The sequence below is a fragment of the Mesitornis unicolor genome, unplaced genomic scaffold, assembly GCF_000695765.1.
Source record: "Mesitornis unicolor isolate BGI_N332 unplaced genomic scaffold, ASM69576v1 scaffold6985, whole genome shotgun sequence".
Lineage (NCBI taxonomy): Eukaryota > Metazoa > Chordata > Aves > Mesitornithiformes > Mesitornithidae > Mesitornis > Mesitornis unicolor.
The window spans coordinates 105623-120489 of NW_010186091.1; the positions used below are offsets into that span (position 1 = coordinate 105623).

A 14867-nucleotide genomic window follows, 5' to 3' on the forward strand; every position below is an offset into this window, starting at 1 on the left:
TCAGGCAGAGAGGGATGAGCTCTGCTCGGCATGGGCTTGCAGGAGGGCAGCGATGTCCCCGTGGGCAGCGCGCTGGGCCAGCGACAGGGCCGAGTTACCGCCCTGCAGGGAGGGAGGGGGCGAAGGCATTACCACCTGAATCCCTGCACCTCACCCCAACCACCTCCCTGATCCACCCAGCTCATCCTAAACCGCTTGGTCCCACCATCGCCAAGGGGACTGTTGCCCACCTGCCCACTGGTGATGGGGTTTCCTCTGCTCTCCAGCTTCACCCCCAAAACCTCCTCCCGTGCAGTTCAGCCCTTGCTTAAAATGAGCCACCGTCCCACAAACCTCCCCACAATGTTTTGGGGCTTAACCTCAACCTCACAAAGCTCATCCCAACCAAGCCTTCCCTTGGTCAGGTGCCATCCTGCACATCTTAGGCACAATTGTAATTTAGTGAGAAAATAGTGGCATAACTATAAACGCAGCCTGCTCAGGAGATTTCCACTGCCCATCCTGCCCCCAGCCCAGCCCCATCCCATGCATCCTCCCGGAGAGGCGTCTGCTCTCGAGGGAGTTAATTGCTGCCAATTTCTTGGACACAAGCTCTGCTGACTGCTGATGTCCAGGATTTCATCTTTTTTTGTTAGCATTATACCAGTGCTCCTACCTGGGCTACAGCTGGGACATGAGATGCTGCCACAGCCACCCCATCCGCTGCACAAGCAGCATCAAAACCAGGGGTACTCCCTAAAAAGTGGTCCCCTGATTAGAAAGTAGACTGGAATTCTACTCCTTCATGTAAAAACAACCACTTAGGGATTGCTGTCTGTAAAGCACAATCCCGCATGGGCTTTCCCTGCCTGGTGGATGTGAGGTTGTGTACGAATCGGAGCCTCACCTTGTCCGTCAGCGCGACCTGGCAGCCAGGCTGGGCCAGGAGGAGCCTGACGATGTCAGCGTTGCCTTGCCGGCAGGCCACCATCAGCGCCGTGGTCCCCTCCTCGTCCTGCAGGTTGACGTCGGCCTGGCAGGACAGGAGGGCTCGCACCATGTCGTCCCGCTCATGGCTCACTCCCAGCATCAGGGCGGTCTGGCCTCCCTGCAATCACACAGGGAAAGGCTCAGCACCCCTTGCCCACCAGCCTCCTGCTTGTTCAGACTTCTATGTATTATTAATAATAATAGTAGTAATAAAAATAGTAGTAGTAATAATCATGATGACTGTTATAATTGCATATATAAAATAAGATCGCATAATATTATAGCATAGTACCTATCTATAATAATAATCCATATAATTACAGCATATTGCATCTTATTGTATATTATTATTATTAAATAACACTGCCCACTTGCACCATGGCTGCGTGGAGGGTCTTTGCAGAAGCGTGGCCAAACTGTCCAGCTCCCAGCTGCCCCTAAAAGTGGGTCCCCTTAACCCTCCTGGGCAGTTTAACTTAGGTCTGGATTAACTCTTACAGCTGTTGGGAAGAAGAGCAGGATGAGGGCACTGCTGTCTCTGAGACCGAAATGTCTGACTCTGATGAGGGACCACTTGCCAGCAAACCTGGAGATCCCCTACCCCAGGGTCCACCTCACAGCGCTCCCCCTGGTATCACTTCTTCAGACTCCAACTCTTTAGCTCATGCAAAGTATTTTGCAAAACTTCCATCCTTCCTTTTGACTCTTGGTTTGATCCAGCTCTCACGTCCCTGGCAGGTGGCCACGCTACAATTTAGCTGTGGTTACTTTCACAACTCTTGGGAAGCAGCAGCTCCAACCCAATGCCTGCTGCTGAGTCCCAGCCTGGTGCTGCAGAGGCAGCGTAAGGAACCCAAATTATATCCCCCCCCAACCTGAGATCTCTACTGGGACAAGATGATGCCACAGCCTGAACTGGCATTGCACAGTGATGGCCATAAATAGGCAGCTATGAGCTCAGCAGGAGCCACTTTGCCAAATAAATGCCCGCTGCAGCCTGGCTCAGCTTTCAAAGAGCCACAGGGATGCACCTGGGCAGCTCGCAGGTTGACGTCCCCCTCCTGCAGCAGCTTCATCACCACCTCCATGTCCTCGCCCGTCTCAGCGGCCGCCAGCGGGGTCAGCATCACGGCCGTGTAGCCGGCGTGGTTCTGCAGGTCCAGGCGGCAGACGCCTGGCAGGAGGCAAAGAGGGAGTTGTAAAATACATTCCCAGAATCAGGAGTTTCTTTAACATAGCTACATAGGATTGAGCTTTATCTGTGTGAAATATCTGGTCTTGTGAGCACAGCTACAGTTAATTACAATTGCTGAGGTCAACTCCATTAACTTTGAAGACCGTAACAAAAACAAAAAGGAAACGAGGAATGATCTGTGTGTAATGGGTGAGGGCTCTGCTCCAGCCCTGCCCCAGGGACCCGGCCACCTCAGGCACTTGGTGGCAGGAAGGGACAAACCACAGCTCCCTGCGTGCCTGCGGCAACAATCAGGTTACAGACGTGTATGATAATCTGCCATTTCCCGAACATTCAACAGATTGTCCGGCCCATGAGAAACGGCCAAAGTGCCTTTGCTCTTTCAGAGCACACGCGCATTTTTTTCCCCCATACAAGCTCAGCTGAAGTTTTTCTCTTCTTTTCAGCAACACGAGCTGAAAGTTCAATAGTTTAACATGGAGTTTTTCTGCAGCTCTGGGGAGTTTGTTATGCTCTCAGAGGTCTGGTCCTCCAGCTCCCAGCCACGATGTGGTATTTGCTGCTACAAGAAGCTGGGGGCATCACCCCATCCCACCTGGACCAGGGCCAGGAGAGACACCCCTTGGCCACAGGGATCCTGAGCCATCCCCAAAGTCAGATTGCAAAGCCCTCAAGATGTGTGTGGGCCCTGAGGGGCCTTAAAACAAAAGGGACATTAATCAGCCTTAATGTCCCTGAGGAGCCTTAGCTGGGACCCCTGCCCACACCCATGGGCCCAGGGCTGAGCTATGGGGAGAGAATGCTGGTGTTCAGATCAACCATGGCTCCTGGGATGACCTTGGTCCCATGCTTGTATCTTGGAGGGACCTTGCCCCTACACTTGTCCCTTGGATAGATCTTGATCCCACACTTGTATCTTGGATGGATCTTGGCCGTACACTTGTCCCTTAGATGGACCTTGGCTCCACATTTGTGTCCTGGATGGACACTGGCCCCATGCTTTTCTACTGTATGGCTTCCTTGCATTTAAGTTGTAGTTGGTCCCCAGCCCCACCTCTGTCCCATCTCCTTTTACTCCTGACTGAACTCCCTGGGAGGCCCCTGGTCCTCATTCACCATTTTCCATGTCTGGGACTGTTGATGGACCTCCATTACCTGGCTCTGCCAGCCACGGTCATCCTCTATGGGACCATGTCCCATTAGCAAGAGCAACACGGAGTAAATTCCACACTCATCCCCACCAAAAGCCGTGGCTGAGCAGAGTGGCTGTTCTTACCTGTGTCGAGCAGGAGCTTTGCAATGGGGAAGTTGGAGTGGGAGACACTGTAGTGAAGAGCCGTGTTGCCATTCCTGTCCGTCAGGTTGACCACCATCGCCAGGAGCTGGGGCTGGATGGCCTTCAGCGCCTTCAGATAGGCCCCGACCACCTCCGAGCTGGAAGACTTGCGGCTCGACACCCGGAACCACTCCTGGCCGACGGTGCCCAGGACGTGCCGCTGCAAACACCAAGGTCCCACCGTTACTCCTGGAGTGGACATCCCCAGTTGCTGCCCCGGCTCCTTGCCCCACACCACCTCGTCCTGTGCTCCAGCATCACCCGGCCAGTATTTAGCTCGTGGTTTTGGGATTACTGCTATAACTTAAGGGGGAAAGGAATTTCCTGTGGTAACTTGAATGAGTAAGCAGAGAAAGCCTTCATCATCTTTATTTTTTTTTCCCTTTTCCTTTCTTTTTGGCTATTCTGAAACTGACTCAGAGGTCACCTCACCCCTGTATCTTCACAAAGATGTCCATGGCATAGCAGGGCACAACACACAATCAGGATAATTTCATCCATTAAATGCAACAGAGAGTGGGAACCGTGTCCATAAATGGGACTGAAAAATATCTGTACCAGATGCTCGTCGCTTGTGGTCCTGATTTCCGGGAGGTGCTTGCTGAGCAGCTGGCAGTCGGCAAGGAAATCTTCTGATGGTTTGCATCTAAAGGGAAAAAACACTTTTGTAAATCCATGAGATAGAACTTGTAGGAGGTATTGAAGCAGGAAGGAGAATACAGAGTTTAGGTCAGAATACATTCAACACTTATTCAAGTGCTTAACTTTAGAGAAAGAAGTTGCCTCATTGACTTTATGTAGATTTTAGGTACAGCACCCAAAGGTTAGGCTTTTAGGTTAAGCACTTAAATAGGTGTTAATGTCCCAGAGCTGTACAGTCAACTCAATCTGTTACAAGAAACCTTAAAGTAGGAAAAAAAACCAACAAACTTATTCCTGAATCTGCAAAGAACTTCACTGAGAAACTTCACTGGAGAGGGGAGAAATGAGCTAATTCTCACCAAATGACTCACTCTGCCTTTTCCACCGTCAAGCCTAGGGCCTGAATCAATCCCCATTAGATTCCGTAGTAACTCAAAAAATATTCAGCTCTGTAAAGCCTTTTCCCGTGGCTACGGAGGCGAGTGGCTGCGTTTCCACCAAGCACACGAAGCATCAGCCCCAGCCCTGCGGGAGCGACTGCGTGCAACGCCGTGCGTCCCGTGGCTGCAGAAACGCGATGGAAAGCACCATCGCTGCCTGGCTTTCTGTTACCTGTCAGTCTTGTGCTCGGTGCAAGGTGTTGCTTCTGCTGATGGCTCCTGCGGGTCATCATCCTCACATCTCTCCTGCGAGGAGGTCCCCAACGAAGCCCCCTTGCTTTCACCTCCAGCTTTTGCTTGCACAGGCTCCAAATCATCGGCTCTCCTCTCCGTCTCTCTCTCCGCGTCCCCCTCTGATGGACTGTCTTCGCAGCTTGTGTCTTCGCTTGACGTCGTTTCGTAGCTATTTGAGGACACCACATGTTATTCACTCCTTCCCCATCTGCAACTGCAGGGCTGGGCCAAGACTCATTGAAGACACCCCCTGACTCCAATGGGCCTTGGAAGACGCCCGGAGCAGCAAGCAAATTAGCAGGTTAGAGCCACAGCCAAATCTGGGGTTAGTCTTTTGGGGTTTTCTGACTTAAGCCAGCAGGAGCGTGATAGAAGCAGTTAATCAGCAGCAGGCAAGGTTACTTCAGGAACTGGTAGGTTGGTTTGGAGGGATGTCCATCGCACAAGCACCAGCATGGCCAGGCCATCGCTACCGGCACAGTGATGGGGAGCCAGGAGAAACATGCATCCCATGGCAAGGTGGGACACACAGCACATCACCAACCTTGAGGACCACTAGACAACAACTATGTTTGCAGCTCCAGCACAGACCCGAGTCCACCCTACCAGAGACGCCTGGTTCTCCAAAAGTATTAATAACATCTGTGAGCCACGACATTTCACCTTGAGGGATCCCAAAACTTTTCTCAAGCTAGCTGAGATCCCTCTACTTGCTACAAGTTGTACCCACTGCAGCAACTGTTGGTAGAAGCAGCTCTGCCCCACAAGAGTGAGCAACACCTGATGAACCCCACAGCAGTAGCCAGAGAGTTGGCAAGTCAGGGAAGCGTAAGTCAGCAGAAACCAACACCCAAACTTGCACACATTTGCACAGCAAGGGGGCAGGGAAATGCGTCCTGCCCTCACCCTGCCAACACACGTACTCCTCGGTAGAAGATGTGCTGGTAGAGATGCACCTACAGCACGTGCTGGTGGATCTCATCAGCTCAGAGACCAAAGAGCATTAGAGTCTGGATACACAGGGAACTGGGTGTTGGAGCTCAAGCTACAATATGGGTCTCCTTCACCACGAGGTAGTTCCCTATTTACTGAAATAGTCCTTCTTCAGGCCCTGAACCAACTTTTGTTTGAGCACGGAGGCAGGTTAGTGGGGGCGTGCCCACCCAGGCAATGCTGACCTCCTCCAAAACCCCAAAAACTAGTGGGAATTTTCCCATGGACCCAGCTGGGTTTTGGGTGAAGCCACAAGAGATGGGTGTGCAGCGAGTGTCAGACCCCACGGTGTCCCTGCTGCATCGAAAACATCATCTTTTCTACAGAGTTACTTACAGGTTACGAGAGCTGAATTAAAGAAGGGAGAAAAGAGGCTCCATTGCAAATGGCCTTTTAATCAAGAGGTTTGGAGGGCAGAAGAGGGGAAGAAAGAATGACTCCTGCAGTGGTACAGAGGACATCACGCGTTAAAAGGCGGTTTTTATCTTCTGAACGGATGCTTACCCACCATTTACCCCAACAAACTGAAGATTCTTTTTGGTCCCACTGCCTCCTGCATGGAAACCATAACCTTTCTTTTTCATGATAGATTTAAGACTTGTGGTTGGAGAGATTTCTAGCAAAATACAAAACAACAGATTAATTAAGCAGATGTGCCATAATTATCAACGATTATTCCCAACCTCTAGTGACAAATAACAAATTACGACTGTAAGCATCTTAGTTCACCTTAGGAGATGCTTTTTATGTCTTGCAAAACTACTGATGCACCTGGCCACCATCTGAACTTGCCCTGCCACCTTTACAGTATGGGTCTCAAACATTTCCAGGTGCCTGGGAATTACATATATTTTTCCTATGAATATAAGTAGGTTTTACTTTTGTAATAATGTGGGGGTTTTTTTTAATACTAATGTATTGGAAATCTATATAAATCTCCTCTAATACTACATGGATGAGTCTTTCAATCGGAGTTTGAATGGTCTCACATGTATTGCTTATAAGTAATAGGTCGTTATCTATTTGCAAGCCCCCCCAGTGACCAGGCAATCTTCAGTTTTGGATTCTGATCTTCAAATAAGTTAAAATCATTTTAGATGAACGGCTGTCAGTGGGGACAGGTCTTTTCCCAGCCTGGTTGCTCAGCTTGAATTGGGTTTGGTTCTGGTGAACTTGGTGCTGATTTACCCTAGACGAGCATGAGTCCCAGACTGAGACATCCAATCTAAGAAAAACGGTTAATTTGGTGGAATAGCCATAGGTGTGGCCACTTCCAGAAGCTGATCCTGTGTGTAACTGAGGCACAGCTTGACCAGATCCAACATAGTTTTGTTTGCTTTTTTCCTTTAAGATCACATAGCTTTTTTTTGCCTTTCTCACCCATGTTTAGGAGGGGCTATTTCTGATCTGACCGATACCACCAAGCTCCACTGCATCACCTCTGCCCAACACTTGAATAAATGGAAAGAGATTTGGCCCAGACATGTAGAAACCTACGCCAGTATTATTTACCCAACTGTTGATAGTGCATGTTCGAATTCTCCTTATCGGCGGGCCTTTGCGTAGAGTAGGCAGACAGCAATGAGTTTAAGGAATTAACTAATTGGTTCTGAATGGAGCTGAGCTTGGAGGCCGGCTGTTTAATCGCGCTCGCCAACTCGGGGTAGCCATGCTCCAAACACAGCCACTGCTCCTGCAAAAGCTCCTGGATTTTTTTCACGTATTGGCCAATGGGGTCAACAGCGGGGAGGTCCTCGTGGTCAGGGGGACCTTCCTCATCCAGCTCGTCTTGAGGTTGATCTTCGCCAAAGCCCGCCTTGTTTTCTCCTGCGTTTGAGCCAATTCTTGTTCCTCGATGGCTTCCAGCTGTCACCGCATGAGCAGCGAGGCTCTGGGTGTTGTAGTTGTTCCTGTGGTTTTGATTGTCATCGCTGAGGTGCTCATCGATCTGCAGTTGGGTGAAGCACGGCACATGAAGGCCAGCCTCAACGGCGGCTTCCCCAAAATGTCCAGGTCCCTCTCCACTGACATCAGTGCCAGCGTCTGCCAGTCCCTGATCCGTCCGGGCACCCTGCGTGTTCACGTTGTCTGCTCTGTGCACGCTGCACCCTACGGATTTGGTGGAGATTGGGATGTTGACGTTGACACCTTTATCATGGGCTTGCTTGGCCGCGGACACCTGCGAGAGGTCAGTGTTGACAGCGGCATCGTAGCACTGCAAAGCCCCACCGCTCTGCCTGGGCGGCAGCCTGGCCTCAGGGGCGTTTTCCCAGCACAGCTGCTCTTCCAGCTGCGCTTTGGAGCTGGCCAGTAACTGAATGCTTTTCTCCTTCTCCTTGATCTCATGATCCTGCTGCTCCAGCACTGCCCGGATCTGCTCCAGCTCTTCTTTCTTCTTGCTCAGCTGCTCCTCCAGAGCAGCAACCTGCTGCTTCAGCGCAGCAATCCCACCAGGCTCTCCTGCATCACGGGGCTCAGGAACAGAGCTCTCCTTGTTCTCTCCAGCCTGGACATTCCCCTCCTCAGCTTCCTTCACTATGTTCGGAGCGACTTCACTCACACTTAACTCCCTCTCCCCAGGGTCCGTGTCCTCTGCGACCTGAAGGACACCCGGTGACGCTGACTCCCCCCCACCCAAGGTGGAGCAAATGCCAGCATCGGCAGCATCGCCCTCCTCACCACCGCTCTCCATCACCACCTGCAGCTGCTGGCTCTGCCGCGGGGGCTGCATCTGCACCAGCACTGGGCTGCCCCCACCCGGATGCTCCTTCTGCCCCTCCTGCTCCAAGCTCATCTCCTGGGGGAGATTTACCACGATGCCATTGGAGCTGGGCGAACGCGGCACAGGGCGAAAGGTGCTTTCGGAGCTGCTTTGCTCGTGGCAGTGCTGTGGGGGCAGCTGGAGGGGCGAGGACACCCGTCCGTCCCCTGGTGGGGGCTGCCCGGGCGGCAGTGCTGCGGGCATGCTGGAGGCTCGCAGGAGCTGCGGCCGCCCCCGGAGCTCACCATCTGGCCACCCCAGCTCCACCTGCCGCCACGTCTCCGCCAAAAGGGCTTTTCTCCGGTAACTGGGCTCATCAGCCATGGGAAGGGTCAGCTCAGTGGACAGGAGGGGCCGGGGGGTCTCCTCCGCCCCCAGGGACGCCTTGTGCTGGGGGAAGGAGCAGGTCGCCGTCCAGCTCTTGCTGGGAGCCGAGGTGCAGCCGCGGGTGCCATTCTCAGGCAGGCTGAAGTTTCGGGGCAGGGTGCTGAATTTTGGCTGCTTGGCTTTCCGGTGGATGTGAACCCTCCGGATGGTGTTGCCTTTCTCGATGTCATCCACGTACTTCAGGAAGTCCAGGTCCAAGTGAAAGCCGTACGGTGTCTCCACGGAGTAGGGGAGGCTGCGGGGCTGCTCCCTCTCCTCGTCGGGTTTGGGTGGCTGGCCGTTTGCTGAAACAAAAGAAAAACAGATTATTTAGTTTCAAAGACAACAAAAAAATTAACAAAAAATACGTTCAGAATGCGGGAAGGAAATGCTACTGCTTTTTTAATCCCAGTTTCAGGCAGGTTCACGGTTAAGCTTTGCAGAGACGCAGCAACACATACAGAGGTCCAACCTGATTTCCTGGAGGTGAATCAGGTATTTGTTGCACTGAAGAAGCTGAAAATGTGCTGAAATGACGGCTGCAATTGGCAATTAAGCAAACAGCAGGTTTGCAGGCAGAGCTATGTGTTTGTGTAAGTATAAAAAGCTGCCCGATGTACGATAAATCCATCTCAAAACCAGAAGGTGGAACCAACCTGTGACAATTTCATTTTTCAAGGCTTTTGGTTTGGTTTTAACCTTTCAGTGCCATTAAGTAGTGCCGTGCACACCAAGCAGGAAAAATCACTGCATGGTTTCATCTGCAACCACCCAGTCACAAATTATTCCTTGAAAATGATGGATACAGCAGCAGGCAGAGGCCGGACAGACAGCGCCAGCTGGGGCTGCCCCCAAATTTTGGCCTTGAGGGTCTAAATGGTTAAACCCCTGCATCAGTGCTCGTTTTCCTTTATTCAAGCTCCTGAAACCACTATGTTTTGGGCTGCTTTGCCCAACAAGCTGCGAGGATGAGCAGCTCGACCAGGAGAACCCAGGTTTGCTGGCTGCTCCCTCTGTCTCCATCCTGGCGCAGCAGCTGCGCGGGGACCAGCAGGATTTGGCAGGACTTTGGGTGCCACTCGTCACAGAGCATCACTGAGACGCAGCCGCCGTCGTGATGCGAAGGGGCATGTGAAAGTCAGAGCAATGACAGAGGGAAAGCATCACGTGGTGTAACGGGGCACAGGAGCAGAGCCCGGGCAGTGGGAGCAGAGATCTGACAGAGTAGAGAGGATAAACGTGCTGAACCCAGAGCTGTGACCGTGTTTTTGCTGCTGTTTAGGACATCTGCATAATACATGAACGATGCATTTTGCATCTTCTGACCATAGCGCATATCTATAGAAAACAGCTTATTTACAGTATTTCTGGTAAGGAAATTACTTCAGAGTTTGGTTGGTGGGTTTTTTTCCCCAAGAAAGAAATGAGTGAACAAGCATCCCATAGTGTCCTTACCTTCTGTCTTCTCCATGGCGTGGTCTAATTGGGCCGTCAGTTAAGCATCCTCTGACGAGCTAGGGCAGATGAGTCGCTTCACCCTTGAAAAACCAGAAACAGATATGTTTAATTAAAAAAATAAAGCTTGATTATCGGAACTTAATCTCTCCCTAAAGCCTTACACCTCTTCACAGGCCACCCACCCTCTTATTTCCCATATCCTGCGGCCCGACTGTGCCTGCTAAGCACTTTCAAGCTCCTTAAATCAATAGCTCCTTCTCCAGCAGCAACAACTCATGCTTCAGAGACACATCGCAGGTCGCTGGTTCTTATAAAACATCCCCTGCATTACTGATGGGCTTGACTGCAAATGAGGACAGAGAGACATTTAGGATAATTTCTACTGGGCTCGAGATAGATGGCACAGGGACTCTTCATCAACTCCTGTAAGCTGAGGTATCCAACATAATACAGCATCTCTGAAAACAGCAAGGGATATCTAAAGTATATGCAGAAATGATTAGTTTGTCACCTTTTTTTTTTTAAACCCGTAACAACCAAAGATTCAAAATTGATCTTGAATCTTGATCAAATGAAAGCCATTCTTTCAGAGCACATCCATACTGCTATAAAGAACCCTCACCAAATAGCACTAAAACACAGACAATTTGCTTTCATATGGGGGAAGATCTTCAGGTGGAGATCTACCACAGCCTGCACCACAAACCTCACATCCAGCCTGCTCCATATTACCCTCCAGCTCTTTCCCATCATGCGGACACGGGTGAGACCCTCCTGGGGTGCAAGCGGAGATTAAGGCTGGGAACAACCAAAAAAAGGTCCTGGGAGAAGCTCCTCTCCTCCAGGCCCTTTAGAAAGACACAGGGAGGAGGCAGGCGAGGGCGATGGAGGTTTCTTGGAGGTTGCTTGTTTAGGATTTTCCACTCAGTACCTGGTTTGGTCCCACAGCAGCCTGGAAGCTATCCCTGCTCCTCCAGCACATCTCTGAGCTGTGCAAGGTTTCCAGGGTAGGTCCAAGCAGCCCCAGCTCACATTCATCTCATCTATCAAACCATCAGAGTCTGAACTCACTTTCTGCTCACAGTATTTCCCCTACGGGAGGGCTTTAGCACCTGCCCAGGCTTCCAGAGCTCCCTATGGAGGGGCTGCAGCCAACCTTTACCCCCTGCTTCGCCTGGCACCGTCCTTATCCCGCACCCGTCTGCTTCACCTTTCTATTTGCTCTCCTGCAGCACCCATCAGCAGAGCCTGGCTCATCCACCACCTCAGCAGCAGCTCTGTCTTCTTGGTCTTCTCCACTCTGCACCTTCTAACTTCGCCTTTTGTCACATCATTATTTTTGCACGGTGTAACTCATCAAGGTCAAAACCATTAATTTTGCCATTTGGGTAGACAAATTTATTGACAAAGCATTGCCCTGATGGAAAGTTGTGAGGGTCCCAACTCAAGGAGAACATCAAAACTCCCAAAAGCACCTCCAGGGTTAGTACTTCCTCGATGCCCACGCAGCTGATGGCAATGCCGACACCTGCCCAGCACAGAGCCATCGCCTCAATTTATCATTTTTTTTAATTTACCTAAAACAGTCAATTACAGATCCCAGCTACAGTCCAACCAGCTACACTGCGCTCTTCTACATCATTTATTTAGAGGGGCTGGGGGGAAAGCCAGTGAATAGGATGCTTTTTAATATCTAGATAATTACATCTAATTGGTTCATTTATGAGCTGGCTGGGTCCCAACTCTGCAGCCCAAATTGATACTGCTACGACTTCTCTCTTTTGACCAATCTACTCCCAAATCACCTTGTGAAAGGATGCTGAATGCACTCTACCAGCTTGCTGATGTCCTCCTGTCCCCCTTGGGACGGCTCAGGTGCAGGTTAGAGGGTTTTGAGCCAAAAAAGTGGCTCCTTGGACCCCACGGCTGCTCTTCCACCGTTTGGGGCAGGTCAGTGCTTTCAGGTGGGTTTCCTCCTCCTATGCTGATCCTCTGACAGGTTTTGTATTCACTGAGCTTCCCCCCCACTGCATAAAATTGAAGAATTACTTATTTTCCTCTCCAGGCAAGTGACACCGCCACACGCGCAGCATTGCTTGATTTTCACCTTGAATGAAATGACATTGCTGTTCTCAAGGCAGGAATTAATACGTGCAGAAATGGAAATGGAGAAGGCAAATATATGAGAAGGCAACCGCACAGAGCGCAGCGGTTTAATTCCCTGGGGCTGCCCATTTGCAGGGACAATGTGCTGTCTTTTTCACCAGCCCTGGCTTCAACACGGCCTCATTACAGCCTCATTTAACCCCTCTTTCACTCCGTCCCATTGCCAGGCAATGCCAGCGCTCCCCTTTCCACCCCACCCAGCAGCACGGGGAGCAGCATCACAGCCCACAAGGCATAAAGAACAAATTAACTCAACCACAAAGACAAATACATACGAATTTCCTTCTCCCGGAGCATCTTGCTAGTCATTTTAAATGGGAGACATTATAAATACGAAGATAGCTCATCCCTGCTGTGCAGCATGTTAGCACAGTCTCGTTAGCTATAACACGTTTTTTTGAGCTCTGCCTGCACTGCAGCATCGCCTTTAGCACTTTGTGGTGAAAGGAAAAACTATCGATAGCAAAGCACCCTGCTGCGTTACCTGCTCCTGCTCCCACCTCCGAGCCCATCGCGGGGGGAGCAGAAGCGCTTGCCTCCCCCAAAACCACCTTTTCCCATGCCGTAAGCTGGGAGCGCAGGGTCCGGAGCGGCAAACGTGCCTTTTCCAGCTGTGAAAAAGTTGGTCAGCTGAGCAGTGACCTTGCCCGGAAAGCAAACACAAGTTTACAACAAGCAGCACGAAAGAGGGGTTAATTTTCGAATAAAGCAGCGCATCGATCTCATACGACCTTTCCGAGGACAACCAAAGCCGGCTGTGTAATACGAGTTACTTTTCCCGGCGCCGCTATTTTTTCCATAAAACACCAACCGCGAGGCTGTCGGCGGGTCTGCCTCCCTCATCGGGAAAGATTACTGAAAAGACAGTCAATAATTAACGACCCGCTTGTCGTCGTACCTGATGCTGCAGGCTGCAGCCGCCGCTCGCCCTCCGCATGCTGCACCCTCCCGCGCCGGGAGCGCTCGTTATTCTGCTGAGGAAATGCGGGCGGCTACCGCGATCCAGCGGCGGCACCGTTAGCAGAAGGTCGGTCATTAATCCCGCTGCTGTAGCCCAGTTCCCACGGGTGGAGCGGAAGCGGCCCCTCGGCCCCTCGCCCTTCTCCCCGCCGCGTCGCCTCCATCCACCCGCCGTCCCCAGGAGACGCTGAGCAGGACGACGGTGGGAGGACGGCCACGTGTCCCCCACAGGCAGGGGATGTGTTGTACCGAGGAGGGACGGCAGCCCCCGCTGGTGCTCCGATGGGTCCTGTCCGGCACCCTCCCCAAAAAAATAAATCCTCATTTTCTGCACTGAACTGTAAACTTCACGTTTGCAGAAGGGGTTCAGGAGCAGCCCGGCCTCTTCCAGGGCAGGGAAGGAAACTCCTGAAAAGCAGAGGCATCCCACCAGGACCCGGGGGCTCTCGCCAAGGACTTGCACCACAAAGTGATGCTTAACAAGGGCGCAACCAAAAAGTTCATGTTAGCAGGGAAAAAGCACGTTTCTCTGCTCTCTGCTTGCACTCCTGCACTCCCCCCCGCTACTAAACGTAACTTGAATAGATCAAGTTTGAAGAAAAGCAGAAAAGTTTTGCCCGTGCAGGAAGCTAAATAGCCTGGACGCATACAAAACCAGCAGCAGCCTGTCCTTGCAAAGGCACGGATGGGTTAACTTCTTACCCAAAGAATGAGAAATAAATGCCGCCTTTCCCATTAAATGCCGCCTTTCCCACACGGCTCCAGCATCCCACACCACGCAGGGCCCACGGCTTTTTTGCTTTCACAAGCAATTACTGCGTTCGGGGATTCAAAACAAACTTAAGAGCAGGGTGGCTTACTTAATGTATACTCCAAATACTTTCTGTTGAATTCTTCTGGCATCTTTTCTGAGCATGTTTGCAGGGGGTTGTTGCTTGTGTTCTCTCTACAAAGCAGCACTATGGGACTATATATATATATATATATATATTTCTATATGTTGCTGATATTAAAGTAAGCCTAAAAGAATTGTTTCGTTTTCCCACTGGAAAGACCTAGCAGGAAGCTTTTATTTGGAGCATTTCCTTACTGCAATTACTCACATAAAACCTACTGTTTTTCCCAGATAGAATTCCCGAGGGCTTGAAGAAGGTCTTCAAGTCCACATCCGCCTAAATAAGCTTTTCATTAGGAACCATGAAGGGATGGAGCCTAAATATGCAAATTAATTAATTATGGGCTGGTGCTTGACCAAACTTGGCCTCGGTACCCAAAGGGTTACCCCCAAACATGCTCCATCCAGGCGGTCAGCTGGACTGCAGAACCAGCAGCCCAGCTATTATTGCA

General features: G+C 51.1%; 1 protein-coding gene across 1 annotated transcript; it reads right to left on the reverse strand.

The window, feature by feature from the left end:
- KANK4 (KN motif and ankyrin repeat domains 4) lies at window positions 1–10407 on the reverse strand. Its single transcript, XM_010185039.1, has 10 exons — window positions 10392–10407; window positions 7322–9241; window positions 6314–6425; window positions 4755–4985; window positions 4059–4146; window positions 3441–3660; window positions 2001–2143; window positions 826–1087; window positions 656–702; window positions 1–102 (listed from the first exon to the last, which is right to left on the reverse strand). Exons 1-10 carry the CDS (start codon window positions 10405–10407, stop codon window positions 1–3), a joined length of 3141 nt encoding a protein of 1046 aa, XP_010183341.1.
- Window positions 10408–14867: the final 4460 nt, after the last annotated feature.